Consider the following 23012-nt stretch of genomic DNA (forward strand, 5'->3'; position numbering starts at 1 on the left):
CCTTACATTTGTCCACCCCAGTCCATCACCGGCATCTCCACATCATGGCTACTTTTTCTCAGGCAGAGCATTTTCCATTTATTGCCATCCTCTGTCTTCTGTTGCTAAGCCAGTGTTCAATCCATCTACATAATTTATCAACCATTCCACGAGGCTTAAGCTTCCTTATTAGCCTCATATTAAGAACTTTTGTCAAATGTCTTTTGGAAATCCAAGAAAACTACATCTACTGGATTATCCTCACCCACTAGCTTGGTTACCCCCTCAGTTAATTCCAGTAGGTTTGTAAGCATGTCCCATTACTATGCTGACTGCTCCCCATCATACTTGTGTTTTTTAAGAGCTCATTAATAGCATGCCGTAGAATGCCCTGAAACATTTTCCCACAATGGATGTTAGGCGAACTGGCCTGTAATTACTAGGTTTGTAGCTTCTCTTTCTCTGAATACTGAAACTACACCAAGCATTCTTCAGTGCGCCAGGAATTTTCTGGATATTTAAAATTCCAGTTTCGGCGAAACACATTCTTTACTAATTTTTGTATGTGCTTTCGATCACTTAGCCTGCATTTGCCATGACTAGAATTTTAAAAAATATTTGTTCTTCGGGTGTGGGCAATGCTGGTAAGGCCACATTTATTGCCCATTCCTAGTTGCCTTTAAGAGGTTGTGGTGGGCCTTCTCCTTAAAAATTGCTACAGTCCTTGCGGTGATGGTGCTCCTATGATGGTATTCGGTTGGGAATTCTAGGATTTTCAGCCAGTGTTGATGAAGTAATGGTGATATATGTCCAAGTCAGGATAGTGTGTGACTTGAAGGGGAATTTGGGGGTGTTGATGTTGCCATGATCTCGCTGCTTTTTTCTTTTTTGATGGTAGAGGTCATGGGGCCTGGAGGTACTGTTGAAGTAAGCTTGGAAAGTTGCTTCAGTGCATCTTGTAAATAGTACATACTGCAGCAACAGTTCCCTGGTAGTGGAGAGGGTGGATATTGATTCCAGTGGCAGGGTTGCTGATCAAGCGGACTGCTCTCTACTGGATGTTGTCGAGCTTCTTGAGTGTTATTGTACCTGCACCCTCACAAGTGAATGGTGAGTATTCCATCATACTCCTGAGTTAAGCCTTGTAAATGGTGGAGAGACTTGTTGTACCCAGCCTCTGCCTTGCTCATGTAGCCACATTGTTGATATGGCTGATCCAGCTAACCTTCTGGTCAATGGTCATGGTGGGGGTCTCGGCACTAGTGGTACTGTTGAAGGTCAGGAAGAGATGGGTGGCTGGGCCTTTTCTTGTTGGAAATGGTCAATGCCTGGCACTTATGTAGTACAAAGGTTACCTGCCACTTGTCAGCCAAAGCCTGGGTGTTGTCCATGAGCACGGGCTGATCTATTATCGGAGGAGTTTTGAATGGAGCTGAACACTATGGAATTATCAGCAAACAGCTCCACTCCTGAAAGAAAGTCATTGATGAATCAGATGAAGATATTTTGAATGGATGTGAAGAATATTCTGTATCTGCCAGATTTCGATCATCCATAATAGTTTTACTGAATTCATCCTTTAACACACCCAACTTGTTTTTTGACCTTCTTTCCACTATTAATATAACTGTATAGCTATTTTGGGTCCCTCTAGCAGGCTTCTGCAGTTTGTCCCTCTACTTCTTTCTTACTTTTCCTAATACAGCTATCCTCAGTTGCTGTTTGAGGTAATTCCAGTCCTTTCTATTTTTTGTTTCCTTGTATATAATTGACCAATTTTCATGTTCCTTCTAACATTCTTGTTAAACTACAGTGGCCTAGGTTTTGCTGTGCTTCTTTCTTTAAACATAATGTACTTTCTTTTTTCATCCTATACAATAGTCTTAATTACTTTACATTTCTTATAGCTGCTTCAGAAATGGAAACTAGGTAGGGCAGAAAGAAGATGTATAAATAATCCAACAGTTGCAGAAAAAGACAAATGTAGAGCTGATGAACTAAACACAGATCTCACAAACCTCACTCCACTCCTAGCCTGACCAGATCACTTATCTTATGACAGCACCAAACACATCCTCAACTAAAAATATTTTATAGTTTGACTCTAAACTTACCACAACAGAAAATGTGGAACTGGCAGCTCTGTGAAGTTCTATGACTATCTGACTTCCCCTTCTCTCCTTTCATACATATATTTAAAAATTAGTTCACATTTTCACAAGAGCACATATTTCTTTTTGGAACACCTTCTTGTCCTAAAATACAGATTCATAGTTTCACTTAAATTAAAATTAATGTTAATTAAATGATGCATATCGGCACGCCACAGTTAATTAGGTAGTATCAGTGGGTATTTGCACACCCTTGTCTGATACTAAACCCATATAGACCTAGAAGCCAGCAGGTTCAATCCCTGGTCTGTGCTTAAATTGCTACTCTCAGTCTTTACTCTTTACACACACTGATCTATACATTTCCAACATTTTCTGTTGTGATTACTGATTTTCAGCATTTGCAGTGGTTCTTTTTATCTATTTCCACTTCTGATAGTTAGTTATCCCTGGTAACCCCTTCTAGGAAGTACATGTGCGTGGTTGTCATTGTTAGGACAGGATCAGGCTTGACTATGATGCCTCCAGTGGTTGAACAGCATGCCGATGCTCACTGTTTAGGCTTGCATTTGACTATACTGATGCTGATGGAACTGTGCCTGAAAAAGAGCCACTACCATCAGGCATAGAGAGGAGGGAAGGGAAATACATTGAAAAGATATGAAAACAGCCTTTTCTTATAAAATGGTGAATAGCTGAAACACAACATAATTCTTCTTTTACAACAGATATGTTCCAGGTCAACGAGAAACTGCAACCAACTTGAAGTATTTGTCCACAAGCGAAATGCTTCTAATTTTACCATCGGTGTAAAAGTGCTTTTTATCGAAGCTGCAACCTGTGATGAGCTCTGCCACACAAGGTCCATATAAGTAACTGCATCTGCATGTAGGCAGCAGCCCCCACTTGTGTTAGTGACATTACCACAGAATCATAGCCACAGGAAAGAAAAATACAGAAACAAAAATACAGAAATAAAGATGTTTATACAGGACTGACTAACATGAGTGCAGGCTGAATCTGAAAGATGCAAGGCAACACAAAAAGTTTGCTCTGAAAAAAAATGCTAAAATCTAAAGTTTACTTACAGCTCCTTGATAAATTTCAACTTCTCTGTCCGTGAAGTAAGGCATCTGTTTGAAGGGGTTCACGGAGATAAGCACCGTACCGATGTATGTCTGAGACACAAGTTAAGGCGTTTTACTGGAGAGTTTGTTGAGAATGGGGGCCGACATTCCATGGAAGTTCTGCCATAACATCAGAAGGAGACTGGTCGAACCCCACAGGAAAATGGCAGAGGGTTTCATGGCTGCGATGTAGAACCTCTGTTCGCCCCTTGCAAGGCAAATGACACCAAGGGGGTGGAGTTCGGGGTGTGTGCCTGTGGGGTGCCCAAATAGAGGGGCATCCCAAAAGCTGGTGCTGGTGGTTGTGCCAAGACACTCCGCAGAGCAAAGGGAAGTGGGTCTGCGGGGGTCCCAGGTGCATTCCGAAGGTCAATGGCATAAGGTTACCGACATCTTTCCTCCTCCTGAGCATGATCATAAGGTTTTTGGACCTTCTGGCTGCTGCTCTCTAGGCTTCCAGCTACATTCTTGTTTCTGGCCCATGATCCCAGTAAGCCACTGCCGGGGGATGACCTTTGCCGCCATTGCATGGCTCTAGCCAGGAAATTTTGGTGGACTCCTACCATCCCCGACCTCCCCCTTACGATGTGGTGTTTTACTGTAGTAACTTTCTTGTAACAGATGTTGTGAAACAGAAATGTTTTATAACTTGGAGTTTTGTTATTACTATAAATTAGAGTGTTATAAAGATTAACAAATACTCACATTGGCAACTGGGTAAAAAGACTTCCACTTATATAAAGCCTTATTACAACTCTTGGAAACATTTTACATACAGTGAATTACTTTAACATGTAAGGTGCAGTAATTTTGCATACAGCAAGATCCTACAAGCAGATTACTGTCGACTTTTGATGGTATTGGGAGGTCATGAGATAAATGACCAGATTATCTGTTTTTTTTATTGATGTTCAGGGATAAATGTTGGTCAGGACACCAGGGAGAACTTCCCTGTTCTTCTTCGAAATAGTGCATTGGGATCTTTTACATCCAACTGAGAGGAGAGACAGGGCCTTGCTTTAACGTGCCGTCCGAAAGATGGCACCTCTGACAGTGCAGCACTCCCTCAGTACTGCATTGAAGTGTCAGCCTGGATTACGTATTCAAGTCTCTGGTGTGGGACTTGAACTCACAACATTCTGACTCAGAGATGAGAGCGCTACCAATGAGCCATGGCTGACACCTATTGAATAGGTGTCAGCCGTGGGAGATCAGGAGAACCCCGTGGAAATTCCCCTTATAGTATTTGTACTGAGCAAGACCACGTCCCTCCCTGAATAAATGCTTGTAAAATTCATTTGGAGCTCTCTGCACTGGCACTGTCTTAAACCATTAAGTGTTGAACCATCATTTGCACAGTGAAGAGTTTGGGGTTGAATTTCTGTGGGGGTTGTCCTGATCTCCCACCTTAAGCTCAGCAGAAGATCAGCAGGAACATCGGAGAAGCAATATAAATGGTCATCCCCCTCCTGGACCAGGATGTGGACCCAGCATATCAGTGGCTACTGGAAAGCCAAGTGAGATGAGGCATACCAGCCTCGCCAACAGCTTACGGGGGCCCCATCAGTGGGGTTTAGGCTTAGCATGCAGACAGGTTCGCCACCCAATGGAATTTTGGGAACTATGTGCTTTTCTAATTGCTGGTCTGTCCAGAACAGCAATTTATTCAGACAGATGATTGAGATCTGGCAAATCTCATTTCTGAACCATTTGCCTTGGAAAGTTGTTGTTGTAACCGCAAGGCTGATGTGTTGCTGGCCAGTCATTTTTGTCACGGATTTTCTAATTATACGGCCTCCACTCCTGATAGCTCCCTTAACTAAGGGAGTGAGAAAAGCTGCTATAGTTCTGCTGCCAGGAGATATAAGCCCAGAAAGTCTGCTTCTTCTAGGAGTGGAATTCAGGCACAGCATCGGTAAAGGCACTGGAATTTGAGGCAGAACCCGGATCCACTGGGTTTTCAGTTTAGCCACAGAAATTTTCCCAGGCGACCCTGGGAATCCGGTCAGATTTCAGATCCAGCAGTGCACACATCTGCAGAGATCAGATCAGGCGTAGATGTTGTGCTGGGCTGACTGTGAACCCCAGAGAACTGGAACCGAATGGTATTCGGTTACTGTTGGATTAGTGCCCACCAGAGTGGGAGTGATGAGGTTTAAAAAAAACCTCCTGTCTTTAATCTTTGGTCCAACCAACCTGTGGCCCCCTCTCTCGGAGGGGCAGGGTGCTGACTTCAAAATTCTATAATTAGACGTCCCTATTGCACCACTAATGACATAGGAACCCGCCCCATTATGTTAATGAACCCGTTCCCAGATTTGGGACAGGATCATGCAGATGCCAAAGCACTGGGTATAACGTGAGCCCCCTGGCACTTCCAGCAGCGCAATGGCACCACCTGAACTTCTACCCTACACTTTGCAGGAGTTGAGATGTCCGGTCGTATCATCGCAGTAGTCCCTTCTCCGTGTGCAGTGCTCTGAAATATCCACAAAGCGGTGTATCCGAGTCTCATTTGTCAACGTCAAATGTTGCAACATTCACAGGAAGGCGTTGCAGCTTTGCCTTTACAGAACACATTACACACACTGTGTTGTCCCACTTCCTCTTCCTTTGGTTTGGTCTATATTATCATGACTAATAAACATACACAGAAGTCATGTTAGAGTATTACCATTTATTTAGCTCTTAGGTGACAGAAAGTGGTGTATAAGGGCTCAACATTCCAGTGACTAAGATGTCAGTAGCTCTTTGTTGAGTTTGGCTAAGTGGTAGCGCTCACCTCTGAATCAGAAGGTTTGGGCTCAAGCTCCACTCCAGCCTGAAATACGTCCAATGCCATATTGGCTTGGGCGATATTCAGGAGACCCTGGTGGTCACCTTAAACAAGTGTTAGGCCCTTGCATATGTTAATGAGGGGCCTAATGTCTGTTTCAGGACTCTGGTTTGAAATGTGCTGGGTATGCTCCACTCAGTTTTTTGGGTTCTTCTGCTGCCTATCCAGGAGTTCTCCTCCAGTATGCTGTGGGATGCTGCTGGCCTGCCCTCACCGCCCCCTCCCCCCCCCGCAGCTTACCTGACTCCCCCCCTCCCCCACAGGGTTTACCTGAGGGCTAATACTGACATTGGTTTGCAGCAAACTGGCGAACTACCTCTGGTTGTCCGATTGGCATCCACGCCAGAATCATTCAGATGAGACCCGAGGTCCAATTTTGGATGTGCCTCAGGCCTCTGGCTCTGGTGCATGCTCCAAGTGTGTGGGCCATTTCGTATCTGAAAATGGGCCCAAAAGGAATTTCTCCCCTGTTGCCTTTAGCAGGATAGCAGAAACAGGGGAAAAGAATGAGGCAGGGATGGAAGAAAGTGGTCTGCCATTTAAAAGGAAATCTGCAGGCTGTGACATTAAAGTTAAATTTGCTGCATAAAGTCAGAAATTGTGCGATTGTATGTGTTGTGTGTCTGAGGTAACCCAACTTCCTCCTGCATGTGATTGATCTTGTTTAATGTGGCTGGTAGAGAGGCTAAGGCTCTTTTCTCACACAGGAGGATATAGACTGAGAATTTCCTCTTTACCCATGTTATTCTCATACTTCAGAAAATGAGAAAAGCTGACCGACAGTTTCCAAACAGCTCAAGAATAGTCCTGATTGCAAGCTTCTAACCAATGATAACAAATAGTTACATACGCTTTGTAATTAAGGAGGAAAGGAAATATAAGTACATGTAAGCCCGAGGAGAAAATACTAACGTTGATGATGAAAAATTGCTGGTGCATTTCTAGGGTGTGGTATGAAGGCATGCTCCCCTGGAACTTTTACACTAAAAATGATGCACTTATGAGCACTTATCAACCATCTTCAGCCAGAAGTGCCGAGTGGATGATCCATCTCGGCCTCCTACCGACATCCCCACCATCACAGAAGCCAGTCTTCAGCCAATTCGATTCACTCTACGTGAGATCAAGAAACGGCTGAGTGCACTGGATACAGCAAAGGCTATGGGCCCTGACAACATCCCGGCTGTAGTGCTGAAGACTTGTGCTCCAGAAATAGCTGCGACTCTAGCCAAGCTGTTCCAACACAGCTACAACACTCGCATCCACCCGACAATGTGGAAAATTGCCCAGGTATGTCCTGTCCACAAAAAGCAGGACAAATCCAATCCGGTCAATTACCGCCCCATCAGTCTACTCTCAATCATCAGCAAAGTGATGGAAGGTGTCGTCGACAGTGCTATCAAGCGGCACTTACTCACCAATAACCTGCTCACCGATGCTCAGTTTGGGTTCCGACAGGACCACTCGGCTCCAGACCTCATTACAGCCTTGGTCCAAACATGGACAAAAGAGCTGAATTCCAGAGGTGAGGTGAGAGTGACTGCCCTTGACATCAAGGCAGCATTTGACCGAGTGTGGCACCAAGGAGCCCAAGTAAAATTGAATCAGGGGGAAAACTCTGCAGTGGCTGGAGTCATACCTAGCACAAAGGAAGATGGTAGTGGTTGTTGGAGGCCAATCATCTCAGCCCCAGGACATTGCTGCAGGAGTTCCTCAGGGCAGTGTCCTCGGCCCAACCATCTTCAGCTGCTTCATCAATGACCTTCCCTCCATCATAAGGTCAGAAATGGGGATGTTTGCTGATGATTGCACAGTGTTCAGTTCCATTCGCAACCCCTCAAATAATGAAGCAGTCCGAGCCTGCATGCAGCAAGACCCGGACAACATCCAGGCTTGGGCTCATAAGTGGCAAGTAACATTTGCGCCAGATAAGTGCCAGGCAATGACCATCTCCAACAAGAGAGAGTCTAACCACCTCCCCTTGACATTCAACGGCATTATCATCGCCGAATCCCCCACCATCAACATCCTGGGGGTCACCATTGACCAGAAACTTAACTGAACCAACCATATAAATACTGTGGCTACGAGAGCAGGTCAGAGGCTGGGTATTCTGCGACGAGTGACTCACCTCCTGACTCCCCAAAGCCTTTCCACCATCTACAAGGCACAAGTCAGGAGTGTGATGGAATACTCTCCACTTGCCTGGATGAGTGCAGCTCCAACAACACTCAAGAAGCTCGACACCATCCGACATAAAGCAGCCCGCTTGATTGGCACCCCATCCACCACCCTAAACATTCACTCCCTTCACCACCGGTGCACAATGGCTGCAGTGTGTACCATCCACAGGATGCACAGCAGCAACTCGCCAAGGCTTCTTCGACAGCACCTCCCAAACACGCGACCTCTACCACCTAGAAGGACAAGAGCAGCAGGCACATGGGAACAACACCACCTGCACGTTCCCCTCCAAGTCACACACCATCCCGACTTGGAAATATATTGCTGTTCCTTCATCGTCGCTGGGTCAAAATCCTGGAACTCCCTTCTTAACAGCACTGTGGGAGAACCGTCACCACACGGACTGCAGCAGTTCAAGAAGACGGCTCACCACCACCTTCTCAAGGGCAATTAGGGATGGGCAATAAATGCTGGCCTCGCCAGCGACGCCCACATCCCATGAACGAATAAAATAAAAACTCTGCTTAATTTTAAGTACTTTATACTTCAAATTGGATAGACTTTTATTCTTAAGAAAGGAAAACAAAATGACCTCAACAGTTACCCTCTCATCCAACCTCATGCCCCAATTCACAAAGACATTGGGGGTTAAATTCAGGAGCGCCCACATTTGGGTCCCTCACGCCCCCCTCTGGCGCAGCATTATTCCCCCGCGCACAATTGTCGAGGTCCAAGGTGCCCTAGGTATTGGTCCTTGGACCTTATCATCATGAAGATGGTGCTGCAAGAGAAGGTAGGTCCTCCAAGTTTGGGTCACTGCAGGATTGGAGGGTCGTCGGGATCGGGGGCCTGAACTTTGGATCGGGAGAGCGGGCGAGTCAGAGGGGGCGGCCATCGGAAAAAGATGGGGTGTCGAGTCAGGATCAGGGCCTCGGAGGAGGGATCGGGGATCATGGGGCCTGTTTCTCGTACTGGGGTGGAGGGATTGGGGTGCCTGGATCTTGGGACCAGGAGCAGCGGCCATTGTGGTGAGTACTTGCCTTTTTTAATATTTAGTCAATGCTTAAGGTTGATTTTCCCTCAGTCAGCCAGCAGCAGGGACCTGAAGCAGGAGTTGGCCCCTTAATTGCATATGCCTCTTGTTTCTCCTTACCCAATATGGTGGTCAGTGTGCTTCCGCCTGACAAACGGGCGCTATGCGGCCCAATTTAACCTCCATTACCTCATCTATCACCCCATCATTTTGCAGAGACACTCTTTCCTCCTAGCTCTCCTAGTTCAAACTCTTCTCCTCAATTCAACCCAGCTCTCTTCTTCTACTCTCATTCAAGCTGACACTCTTCTCCCTCTAATTCCTTAATTCAACCTGACACTCTTCATTTCTTCCAAACAGGTTCAAGCTGGTACTCTTCCTGCCCCCCCTCCCCCCAGTTTAAGCTGGCACTTTTTTCCCGTTTCAACTCCCTCCGATCAAGCTAGTATTCTTCCCCCACCCCAGTTCATAGTCACACTTTCCCTCCAGTTCAAGCTGGCATTCTTCTATCCGGCTCTCAGTTCATGCTGGTACCGTCTTTCCCTCACTTCCTCTCAGTTAATGCTGGCACTTTGCTTTTTTCCCCTGCCACTCCAAAGTGCTGCTGCCAGCATCTCCCCGTTCCCCCCCCACACAATCGGCCTCCTCCTGTTCATTCCCCCATCTCTCTGCTTCATTGCTTCCATTTGCCCTCTTCCCTCTCTACCTTATTTCTGCTCCGTCGAGGGGCTGCAACCCAGCCTGGCCAAAGAGAAGAATCTTATTGATGGCTGCTCCTGAAATGATTTGCTGCTTTCACAATGACAATAGATTGCTGTGAGATTGATCGCCATTGGGACACAGTATAGGAGGACCCATTTACAGCAAGTATGTCTGCATCATGCATTCAAGAGGCAGTTAGATGCAGTGACGGGAGGAGATTAATGATTTCTATGAAAGGATGAGCCAAATGGCCTCCCTCAGCGGTATTTATGTTTCTAATCTTTAAGTCCATAATATGGGATAAAATTACTCAGCACTTAGAAAGGTATAGGCTAGTCAATGACAGTCAGCATGGGTTTGTAAAATACAGGTTATGATGAACTAATTTAATTGCAGCTTTTGAGGACATCATAGAATGCTTAAATAAAGGGTGTGTTGGAAGTTTTAAATGTGAATTTTCAGAAACCATTTGATAAGATACTACATTAAAGACTTGTTATGATGACTGAAGCACATAGTATTAAAGGGAATGTAACTGCATGAATAGAGAGATGGCTAGGGACACAAAGTATAGAGCAGGGGTGAAGGATGTTTTCTAGGTTGGCAGAGTGTTGGTTGTGATGTTCCCCAGCGATCTGTGCTGAGATCTGTATGGTGTATTGTTTTCCAATTATATAAATGATTTGAACATAGGTATAAGGTGAATTATATCAAATTAGGGGATGTAGCAAAATGTGAGGAAGACTGCAAGAGATTGCAGGAGCACATAGACAGGTTAGTGGGTAGATGAAGTTCAATGCAGAGAAATCTGAAGAACTACATTTTTGGAAAAAGAACTATGAAATGAAGTATATCCTAAACACAGATTTTAGTACAGAAGGAGGCCATTTGACCTTCCATGTCTATGCTGAATTTAAGCCCTTCTCAGGGACTGAATTTACATAGTCGCTTTTTATAATGTGTTGAAAACTGAATAATCCATTTTTAGCTGGGCTATAGGACATCTGTCACCTGATTGTTTCATTTTTTGTTCATTTAAAAATAAAACAAAAAAATATTCCCAATAATCTTATTTCAATTGACATCATCCTTACAGCATTATTCCTGTTCACTTTTAAGGAAATCCCCTGCTGACTTGGCTTCTCCTGACATCGAGCTCAATATGTTTCTTTTTGTCAAAGAACCTACTTTTTGTTTTCTATTACTTTATCCATTTATTTATTTACTGAAATATGCTCCTGCTATTCAGTCACTTTCTTTAGATCACTCTGACCCACAGTTTCTTTCATTCTTATGGGCACAGTGCCACTTATTTATTTTACCAATTACTTTGAGTTTTATTTTTTCTCAGCAATCCACTATTCCTCTTTCTCTCAATCTGACAATGCTACAGGGGCATTTTACTGAGAGATACAGTGTTCCTGTTTTTCTTCTATTCCATTGGAAACATCATCCCATTGGACTGCAGATGAAAATCCAATGTCACATGGGGCATAACAAGAACATATCGGCCTAGAAATTCGGGAGCAGGCGACATACCCTGCGTTTGAATAGTGAGGTCTGAGGCCCGCCCCCCATATTGGGCCTCGGGCTTCATTTGCATGGAGCCAGCGAGCTGCCTCAGGTAAGTGAGGAAGGGTGGCCGATTGGGCATCAAGTCAGTGCCCAGAGAATTGGGGTGGGGGGGTTCAGTGGCTGGGGTGGGACCAGCCCGCATTCTTTTATTGTGGAGTTGGGAGGAGCACTCCTGCTCTTTATGGCTCCACATTCAGGCAAGTTTGGGGTCCTCCTGCCGGTTAACACCGTGTTGTGCTGTGCGAGTTCAGCATGTGCCAGGTGCAGCACTGGGACGTTCAAAAATCTACAATGGGCCCTGCAAGAAGTGCAGGACCCTAACCTGAACAAATTATTCTGGCGGGCGGCACACCTCTGGCTGGAAATGTGCACGTGCTTCCTGTCTGCCATATTAGAAGCTTGTTAGGCCAAAAAACAGGCGTTGCGCAGCTGAATTTCTGGGCCTCAATCTTCACTGCGCCCACTAATAAATTGAAAAAATGTGGCAGAAAGAAGATGCAGCGTCCAAGAGGAATGAACAGAGTGCTTAGTAAATGTTTGGGCCCTTAAACAAACCACCAAACATGCAGAGAACTAGCAGACTTGAAATGAATTTGGAACCAAGGTAAATTTATTCCACAGTTGTTAAGTTCAAAAGTTTTAGCAACAAATGTTCTCCAGTGATGCGCCGGAGACAAGTTGGCCAAAATGAAGAAAGAAGGGCAAAAAAAACAAACAAGCAAGACGTAAAGACACCCTGGTTGAGCAGCAAACAGCCAAGTTACCCTCCAAACAGTTATCTGAGGCCATTTGTGCATTAAGAAATGAAGTACAGATTTCCATGGTCTGAGATTATCTCAACGTACTTTTCTTAATGAATAGTGTTTTGGCAAAGTATTTCTTATTTGTTTGAAAACATACAATGCAGTGAGAAAAATTGCATTAAACACATGGCCTGGAGTTTCCGCTGGGAGCGCAATCGGCAATTTGTGCCCAAAATGCCGAGGTGAAATTGCATGCAAACTTATTAGCATAAGGCCAAACATAAAATCTCCCTTGAATCAAGCAATCAAGCAGCGTAAAGAGTAGTAGATTAATAAGGAGTGGGATTGCCAGGAAATGAGCTGTTCTTCAACTTTTTAAAAACTAATTGATGCAGAAGCAGAGCAGACCTGTAGCTTCAATTGACTGTGGGTCAGGTGATCAACGCTGGATTAATGTGACCACGGATGCCTGTGCTCCTAAGAGTCTGGGCGCAATGTGACGAACACCCCCGAACGCACGCAATCAGCAGAAAGGCGCCTTTGAAACCTGGGGGCATGGCCAGTTTTGTGGGCGGGGACTAGTTCCGGTGAAGACTCTGTTGAACAAGCTGAAGATGGTGCAACTCACTTACATTTGAAATTCCGTGAACCTTTGCGCTAGTTGATTTGATTCCGCCCAGATTAAGCTGTTATCTGGGCGGTAATCACAGGGAAACTCCAGGTCATAATGTATCACTTGAATGTGACTTGACTTACCTTTTAGCCGCTAAAAGACACAAAAATCAACAAACTTCTCAGAATCCAAGCAATAAGAAGAAAATTACTTAAAACTAATGCAGATGAGGAAATGAAAAAATATTAGCAATGCAATACAAGCCAGGGAAGGGGAAGAGTGAGATGTTGCATATATTCAAAAAGGCCATGTCAAGTTTTCTTGAATCATGGGATTGAATTGTCCTTTTCCCCTGATTTTTCCTCCCCTCATGGGGTAGTTTCACAAGCATCAGTAGTCCTCTGATACCTCATCTAAATGGTCATTATTTATGTGTGAGCCTTTACAGTGAATGTCAATAAGCTATTCAACTATAGGAGGTGTCACCTATTACTGTCCATGTCAAACATTTTCATGCATACTTTCCAACAGGGATCACTGATGAGGTGCTTATTTTTCTCCTTCCTAGGAACACTAAGCCCAATTGTTGATGCCTCTGATAAGATTATCTAACTCAACATGATTGAACCTGGGACCTTCATGATCTTTACTGCAACAGGCTATGCAGTGCATTTACCAATTAAGCCATCAGAGGAAATTTACTGAATCAAGTTATCAAAAGAATCTTGAAATGTTTCTGGAAAAATTTTAAAGGAAGCAAAGACTTTTGAACGATTAAAATCTATTCAGTAAAATGCCATTTACTGCCGGTGCTGACAAAATATCATCTTAAGCCTTGACAATAGGGCCCGAATATCAGCCAATTTTCAATTTGAAGTTTTCCAAAGGTGGGTTAATTATACAGAGGTGTCACCTGTATATCATGGAGTTTAATTACACTGGTAGGCAAATGTCATTGTTAAATTTTATATTGAAAATATAAAAAGACATTTGAGAGAGAAGAACCGTTAGAAGCACCTTAACGTAAAAACATCACTCAACGCAAGAAATTATTGAAAATCAACTTCAGTTGGAGTGGAATGATACCTTCAAGATATTGTTTGAACTCTGGAATGATAGGAGGAAAATAAATGATGATTATAAGTGATAATTATATGTAATAAGCTATGTTCTGATTATATATTGCTGCTCTTATGTAATTTGTAGTTGGTCATTTTTTGCTCAAGGTTACTTCTTGTTTCATGCTTAGGATTTCCTGTAATTTGCAGAACTACATTTTCTTGACTCATGATGGGACATTTGGATACTTACAAGAAAACAGGAACATTTGGGCTTGGAGGAGGTTTCTGAACACAATTGACCATTCAGTTTTAACGTTAAATATTGTTCATGGCTATCATAGTTTAAATTACCAGAAGTAATACATTTCCATTCTATGTACTTCAGCTTTTTTTTATAGATTCTTTTATTTCACTGCAATGTTACCAAAACAAGTGGACAAGTTTACAGTGTTATTGAGAAATAAAAATGATCAGACTTCATTTTTAAATTTAGCCTGTGAATCATAGCCTATGACTAGATAAGCTTTGAGTTAATCCCAAAATTTCTTCTACTTATTTGATAATTGAGTTTTGATGGACCCATGGTGAATAGGCAACACTGTCACTCATAGAATCATAGAAAGGTTACAGCACAGAAGGAGGCCATTCAGCCCAAAGAGTCCATGCCGACTCTATGCAAGAGCAATCCAGCTAGTCTTCCTCCCCCGCCCTATCCCCGTAGGCCTGCAAATTTTTTTCCCTTCAAGTACCTATCCCGTTCCCTTTTGAAAGCCATGATTTAATCTGCCTCCACCACCCTCTCTGACAGTGCATTCCAGATCCTAACCACTCGCTGTGTAAAAATGTTTTTCCTCATGTCACCTTTGGTTCTTTTGTCAATCACCTTAAATCTATGTCCTCTGGTTCTTGACCCTTCCACCAATGGGAACAGTTTCTCTCTATTCTGTCTAGACCCTTCATGATTTTAAATACCTCTATCAAATCTCCTCGCAACCTTCTCTGTTCCAAGGAGAACAACCCCAGCTTCTCCAGTCTATCCACGTAACTAAAATCCCTCATCCCTGGAATCATTCTGGTAAATCTTTTCTGCACTCTCTTGAAGGCCTTCACATCTTTCCTAAAGTGTGGTGCCCAGAACTGGACACAATACTCCAGTTGTGGTCAAACTAGTGTTTTATAAAGGTTCACTGTGCAAGCTCACACATGAAGATTAGTTACCAGTGTGAAGTATTGGAGGGCAACCACTCCCACAGAACTGTACCATAGTTATTGCCTTCAGAAGAGCAGGGATAGTATGAGGGAGGCAACAAACAATAATGAGAAAGTCAGGAATGAGAAATGGAGCATTTGGTCCATTGAAGCTCATCTCTCTCGTGTGTTCCAACTTGGAACAACTCCAATGTTTGCGCCTCTTCTACCTTGGCAGACTATTCCAAAGATTCATTTCAATTTAAGTAAAGAAATTCTTCTTGATATCTGCCTTAAATTTACTTTTCACCAATTTTCATCTATATCATTTGGTACTACTTTCCTGATTTACTTTGAAGTAGTCATTTGGGATATTTTCTTTTAGATCCTTTAATCTCGATGGCTCTTCCAAACCTTCTTTCTAGACTTCATAATTTAAACTTAAGCTCTAATTTTACAAGTCTGGCACCAGCAGCTGGGAGAGCAGGCCTTATGAAATTTCGCAAGATAAGCCCTTCCCTTTTATTTTCATAGACTTCTTATGCACGGAAAACATGTCAGGCCTGGAAGCTAGTTCACTGCTTTGGATTGATTTTCCACTGGATGCACAGTGGCTTCCCTGATCTGAATAATTATGCAGCGCTACCAGTGCTTATTGGGCCATGTGCTGAGACGGTAGAGGCCTGCAGAGGGGGAGGGAGAATATCTGGCAGAAAGAAAGAAAGAACTTGCATTTATATAGTGCCGTTCACGACCTCAGGACGTCCCAAAGCACTTTACAGCCAATTAAGTACTTATGAAGTGCAGTCACGGTTGTAATGTAGGAAACACGGCAGCCAATTTGCACATAGCAAGGTTCCACAAATAGCAATGTGATAGTGACCAGATCATCTGTTTCAGTGATGTTGGTTGAGGGATAAATATTGACCAGGACACCGGGGAGAACTCCCCTGCTCTTCTTCGAATAGTGCCATGGGATCTTTTACGTCCATCTGAGAGGGCGAACGGGGCCTTGGTTTAACGTCTTATCTGAAAGATGAATGTAGCAGCATTAAAGAACAGCTTTAATGACAGTGAAATTTAATGAGCTTATTATTTTCTCCTTCACTTTTTGGAAGATATCACTGGATGCTACAAACGTGCTGGAAGGAAGGAGGACAGCTTCTTTTTTAGAAGAGCTGTGGAGGTTATGCTCAAGGAAGTGAAGCAAAGGAGGGTTGTCTTGAAATAATGATGGGACTGTTGACTGGTGTAGAATAAATGCATCGAGGCAGCTTCCAGCGTACCTAACATTCTGCATGATATAGTTCCGTTGGTTACAACAACCTGGAGATTGATAGAATGGATGCCCTTCCTACCCATAAATGCCATTGCATTGGTGCAAGGAGTCCATCACTGAGGCCCTGTCCTTCTGGGAAGCCAGTCACTCTGTAAAAGTGAAGTGCCCTCTCTTGCTCATGATGTTCATTGTTCATAGCAAAAGTGATTATGTCTTGAGCTCTGGCAAATGAAGTATCACTGACCTGATGTATGTAGCGGTACTCTGAGACTGGCTGTACTGACCGAGGCAGCTTGAAAGAAGCCAATGGCATAGAAGTTCAAGTAAGAAGTGGCTTTAAATTCCACCGGCGGAGCTGTCCCAGTTATGGACGAGGTTGGAGGTGTGACTGCAGGAGATGGCATAGTTCCAAAAATGCCTCCCTGATGAAACGTAAGTGGAGAAGACGCCTCAGAAATGCCCAAGTAACGGTGACATTGTTTGTACACCCATCTCCTTGGACTGTTGAGCCTTCTTCTAAGCACATGCACATGGGTCACCTCATGCCTGTAGAGCTCTCCATTCTATAGCTCCCTGGCCCGTAATTCTGGGGTCCCTGCTCCACCATCAGAAGTGTGGTGGAATGAGACTCCTATCTGCCAGCAGAGAACAACGTTGATACCATCCCAAATTGTGGGAATGAGTTCATTTAAATAAGTGGTGTGGGCGACGTGTGCTCTTTACGGGCATCAAAGGCATTTTGTACTGCAACAGTAATCGGAAAGACTAGAGGAAAGTGTGTATTAACAAACTGAAGGCTTTCACAAAAGTCAAAAATGTAGAGGGAAATAAAAGTCTTCAAGAAATTCAATACATAAGTAAAGGAATGCTAAAACCCTGAATGAAACAACACTGAATGAAACAACAGCAACCTTGCTTTAAGAGGCACTCTATAGCCTGCCTGTAATGCAGCCATTTTGTACGGGGAAAGTGCATGTTGAGGGCAAAAGCTTGTCCGTAACTGTGAAATTCAGTGCAGAACCTCTTTCCTGAAATATAGCATTTAAACTCGATTTATAGATGCCTGTAGCGCAGCCTTATTCATCCCCCCAAAATCATACATTAAGAATCTGAACAAGCCATGAATCAGGCTCAAGAGATCAGGGACTCAATTTACCAACACGTACCCACAACCCTTGATGTTCTGCACCACTGGCACAGCCTTGGAAAATCAGGGCTTTAATATAGAATCATAACATTTTCTGTAGGAGAAAACAGTTTTGCCTGTGCCTGTGTTGGTGTTAGCTCCCCCAACAAATCTAACCATTATAATCCTTTTCCCATTCTTTTAAGCTTTCCACAAAACTGGTCCCCTTTATATGGGATTGATTGCTTTGCTTATCTATGCACTTTCTCCAACATATGAACATAATTTTTGACACTTGTGGTCTGACCAATGTATTGTGCCTTACCATAACTTCCATAGACTTGTATTCTACTGTTCTATTTACACATTCTCACATTTTATTGGCTTTTTAAAATTAATTTACCAAACTGTCAGATATTGAAAGTGGCACACCCATTATTATTGCCAGGTCCCTTTCTAATTCTTCCTGTATTAATTCAATTCCATTCATTATATGCTTTTGACCACATTTTGCCTATGTATAATACCTTACATGTATCAGTGTTACATTCCATTTGCCAATTGTCTGCCCATTGACAATCTAAACATTTTTGCAGATTTTTAGGTGCATCTTTTGTCTCAACTGTTCTCCCCAATTTAGAATCAGCAAATTCGACCAGATTATAGTTGGTTTTGATATTCAGTTCATTTATTTAGATTACAGAGCAGCTGTACGAGCACTGATTTCTGAAGGACTCCTCTCAAACCTTGCTCCAAATATAAAATACACCTTTACCAAGGCTTCCTGTTCCCTATTTTTTAAACCAGCTTCATATCCAATTCTATGTTCTACTGTGGATTCTTGTAACCTTTAATCGCAATATGTCTGACATATGAAATAGGCAAAGCGTACCAATTACCCTCAGCAGTGTTATCATTCAAACGCTTAATATGCTCGCACCAAATTCCTCTCTCCACTATTTTAATAGAATGAGTAGCTCCTGTACTGCATTTAAAATATTACCATTCGAGGTGTATTTCCGCTTCCTATTATTCCCAAAATATAATACTGTACAATTTTCTACATGGAACTGCATCTGCCACCAATGTGCCCTACCTGTAGTCTTTTACAACCCTCAACACAATTGTACATGACTGTCGATAATTTGAGACTATAATTTCAGTGTTTTATATGATCTACTGAATTCGAAAGGATACAAAAATGTAATCATCCAAGTAACGTTTCTTAAGATTTTCCACGATTGCCTCCTCTGTGATTTTAGACAGAAGTACCATGTCGTCCACTCCACTCTGTTTGACATTGTGGCTCTGCCAGTGGTATCTCTCCTTACTCCCCTGTGTAAAAGAGTAAATGTGAATGTTTAAATGTTGCTAAGTATGGTATCTTAACAATTAACAGCATGAAAATAATAGACATGGGGTTTATTTTACATATTCATAAAATACACATATATTATATAATGCTTTCAATAACTGCATAGCATAAAATAGGAAAGAGAGTCTAAACTTTTACATTTTCATAATTTATTTTTTTCTCCTTCAGTTGTACTTTTAGGAAACCAACAATGGGCTACTTCAAAAACTCCATTTCACCTTCAGCCATTTGAAGTTGGGGGATGGAATTTTGTTACATATTTCTTAGAAAACATGTTAGTGATGACTCAGTAGGTAAATGTACCTGTGCTGCGATCCTAAACCATACAGACTGAGAAGGTTCCACGATTGATTCTTGGCCTTACACTGAGAGGAGTGACATGAGTATTTGGATTGATTATGATGGTCCCTACTATTGAATATCTTACTATCCAGATTCTGCCAATTCCATTCTGAAGCAGCCACCAGGTGGTCTATTAAAGCAGCACAGAATGAGTCTCCTACTCATTAAATCCATTATCCCATAGCCTACCCACAGCAATGGAATTGAGATTAGGAATTCCCTTTGAATTGAACTGAACCGGTGCATCACTGTGTAAATTGTCCCCAGTAGCCAGCTTGTACTTAAAGAGCAGCTTATCATGTCAATGAAACATCGCAAAGCAGTTTTCATAGAATCATAGAAATTACAGCCCTGAAGGCGACCATTTGACCCATCGTACTTATGCCAGACGATCTATTCTAATACCAATTTCCTGCCACTTCCCCATATGCTTTAATATTCTTCCAAGTCAAATACTTATCCAATTACATTCCAAATTACATTATAGTCTCCGCCTAAATAACCACTTGTGGTAAAGCATTCCAGATTTTAATAGCCTTCTGTGTGAAAAAATTCTTCTAACTTTTCCCCTGGAGACTCTAGAACTAGGGGTCATAGTCTCAAGATGAGGATTTAGGACCGAGATGAGGAAAAATTTCTCCACTTAGTGAATCTTTGGAATTCTCCACCTCAAAGGGCTGTAGATGCTCAGTCGTTGAGTAAATTCAAGACTGAGATCGATAGATTTTTGGACACAAAGTGAATGAAAGGATATGGAGAAAGGGTGGGAAAATGGTGTTGAGGTAGAAGATCAGCCATGATCTTATTGATTGTTGGAGCAGGCTCAAGGGGCCGTATGGCCTACTCCTGCTCCTATTTCTTACGTTCTTATCTTACGTTCTTCCTTCTTCTAGTGATAATCCAGAATCTATGCCCTTTTTTACCAATTCAATAAGTCAAAGCAATCTTACACTGTTTACCTTTGAAAATCTTTCACCATTTTGAAAACCTCTATTAAATTCCTCCTTAACCTTCTTTGTTCCAATGGAAAAAGCCTCAACTTTTTGAGCTTTTCTTTATAACTATAATCTTCTAAACAGGAGTTGTGGTTTACAAAGGATCCAGTGACATAGGGGAGAGTAGGAAGGAGTTCTTGCAGAGTTGGGCTCTACATTAAAGTGAAAAACCTAGAGGGTTGTAATGTGAAGATTAAATCAAGGTGCTGTGCACTGGATAAGCTAAGAAGAACAGATTGGATATTTTAAATAAAGACAGAAAATGCTGGAAAACTGTTTCTCTCGCCACAGATGCTGCCTGACCTGCTGAGTGTTTTCCAGCATTTTCTGTTTTTATTCCAGATGTCCAGCATCCACAATATTTTGCTTTTGTTTTGGATATTTTAATATGTGGCTACAAAGGTTATGCAGAAAGGAATGTTTCAGATTCCTAGGACATTGGGACATTCTGGGCAGGGGAAAGCTCTAAAGATGGGACAGATTTCATCTGAATCGGACTGGTACCCATACCCTTGAAGGAAAGGTAAATAAGGGAGTGGGGAAGGGTTTAAATGAATAAAGCAGAAGAAGGGATAATAAAGAGTGATGGAGTTAGAAAAGATATAGAAACAAAATGTTATGGTACCAAGCAGATGCTACCAGACAGCATTCAAAATGCAGACAATTATACAGCAGCTGCATTGTATAAGGCTATGACCACATGGGGAAATAATGACAAAATAAACATATGGGTCAAATGTTGGCTAAAATGGATGACTCTCAGTTTTATACCTGAATGCTTCTTAGGAATAAATTGGGAAATCTGAAGGTTCACGCCAGAGAGGGAGGTTATGATATCATTGGCATCACAGAGACCTGGTTCAACAATGACACAAGGCTGAGTAAATATACAGGGATGCGGAATACTTTGGAATAGAGATAGAAAGGACAAACTGAGAAGATGTATAGTCTTTTACGTGAAAAAAACTTGAATATAATGGGGGTGATTTTAAACCCCAAGAACGGATGGGTTGGGGGCCGGTGGGAGTTGAAAATCGTTGTTTTTTGGGGTTGCAAGAGCAACCCGGCTTTATTTCCGGGTTTAACGTCGGCACATAAAAGTACAGGCTTCCCACTGGGAATGCAAAGTCCAAAACTTTTGGGGTTGTGACCCAAAAAACAACTATTTTCAACTCCCACCCACCCCAACCCATCCGTTCTTGGGGCTTAAAATCACCCCCAATGAGTTGGATCTAAATGGTCCCGTGCAGATGAGGTGTGAACCCTGTGACTAGGGAGAAGAGTTCGATGGTCCAAATGTGCTGTAACCATTCTATGATTCTATGATTCTAAGAGAGATACATCTTCTCATGAGCACCAGGTTAGGAGAAGGACTGGACTAAGAACTTTGCAGTCAAATAAAGTTGTTATGGATGACTTCAATTTAGCAGGGATCGATTGGAAAATCTATAAAAGAAAGAAATAACTTGCATTTATATAGCGCCTTTCATGACCTCAGGACATCCCAAAGCACTTTACAGCCAATGCAGTACTTTTGGAGTGTAGTCACTGTTGTAATGTAGGTAACGCAGCAGACAATTTGCACACAGCAAGGCCCCACAAACAGTAAATGTGATAATGACAATATAAATATTCAACTTTACAAAGTCAGATTTTGAGAACATGAGGAAATTAGAATGGACAGCACTATTAGAAGATAAAATCATGGAAGGAAAGTGGATCATGTTTAGAAATACTGCACACAGAGTACAGAACAGATACATATTACAGGGGAAGAAGTGTGACAGAGGGAAAAGACTGATCTGGACAAAAATGCAAGTAACTCCGGGAATAAGAGTAAAAACAGACAATTGCCATGAATTTTCACATGGATTGTCCCAAATTTCAACAGGAGATTGTTGGAAACCCTGGAAATATTCAGGACCATTGTTCTTGAAGTATAAGAATGGGAGTACGGGACCCTCATATTACCAGCTCCAACCCCATCGTGCAGGGTTCAACCACTCCACACCTCCTGCATGAAAACGTGGAACACAATAGACCCCAAGTGCAGGAAGAAACTTTAGTACCTTTGGCTCAGCAAATTTAAACATTGTACTTCTAGACAGTTATCTGCCTATCCCTTTAAATGGCTATGTTATTGAGACAGTTACCCAGAAATTCGTGGGGTGCAGGCTTCATTCCCTGCACCTGAATACTAAGGCCCATGACTCACCAGATATTGGGCATTGGGACCCATTGTAATGGAATCGGCATGGCGATTTGAGCCCGTTGGCGGAGTGCAAGATTGGGCTGCTTCAAGCATCGCAGGTAAAGGACGCATATTTTTATACGGCGGGCGGCGCGCATCAGGCTGGAAATGTGCACATGCTTCCTGCCTGCCATATTGGGGCCATAGTAGTCCAGGCAGCACCTGAAAAATAGGCCATTTTCTAGGCCATAGCGTTTTAATAGCCTCAGTGCTTACTTTATATCTAAACAGCCTGCACTTGACCTGAAATCAGAGGAAATGTGTTATAGGCATTAATGGCGTCAATTGACCTACAATTCAATCTAATTTAAATAATAACCCCTCTTTCGAGTATATTGCAGCACATTCCCAGGAAAGTGGAACTGAAAGTTTAAGAGTAGTGCAATCATGGTGGACAACCTGACATTTTGGGCCTCTGGTCACATTTCCTCCGCTTTGCACCACAGAAACAGGCAGAATTGAGACACAAAACACCAGAAAATCAGCTCCATT

At 42.7% G+C, this 23012-nt stretch overlaps 1 protein-coding gene across 1 annotated transcript in view; it reads right to left on the reverse strand.

Moving 5' to 3' along the window:
- The window catches only part of myo1f (myosin IF), a 116438-nt gene that overhangs the window by 75669 nt on the left and 17757 nt on the right, over nt 1-23012 (reverse strand). Inside the window, exons 2-3 of the mRNA XM_067968234.1 lie at nt 18755-18892; nt 3179-3268 (exon numbers count right to left, since the gene is read on the reverse strand). Of these exons, the coding sequence (XP_067824335.1) occupies nt 3179-3268; nt 18755-18892 (228 nt within the window). The remainder of the gene's footprint in view (nt 1-3178; nt 3269-18754; nt 18893-23012) is intronic.

This window comes from Heptranchias perlo, chromosome 29 (assembly GCF_035084215.1).
Source record: "Heptranchias perlo isolate sHepPer1 chromosome 29, sHepPer1.hap1, whole genome shotgun sequence".
Classification (NCBI taxonomy): domain Eukaryota; kingdom Metazoa; phylum Chordata; class Chondrichthyes; order Hexanchiformes; family Hexanchidae; genus Heptranchias; species Heptranchias perlo.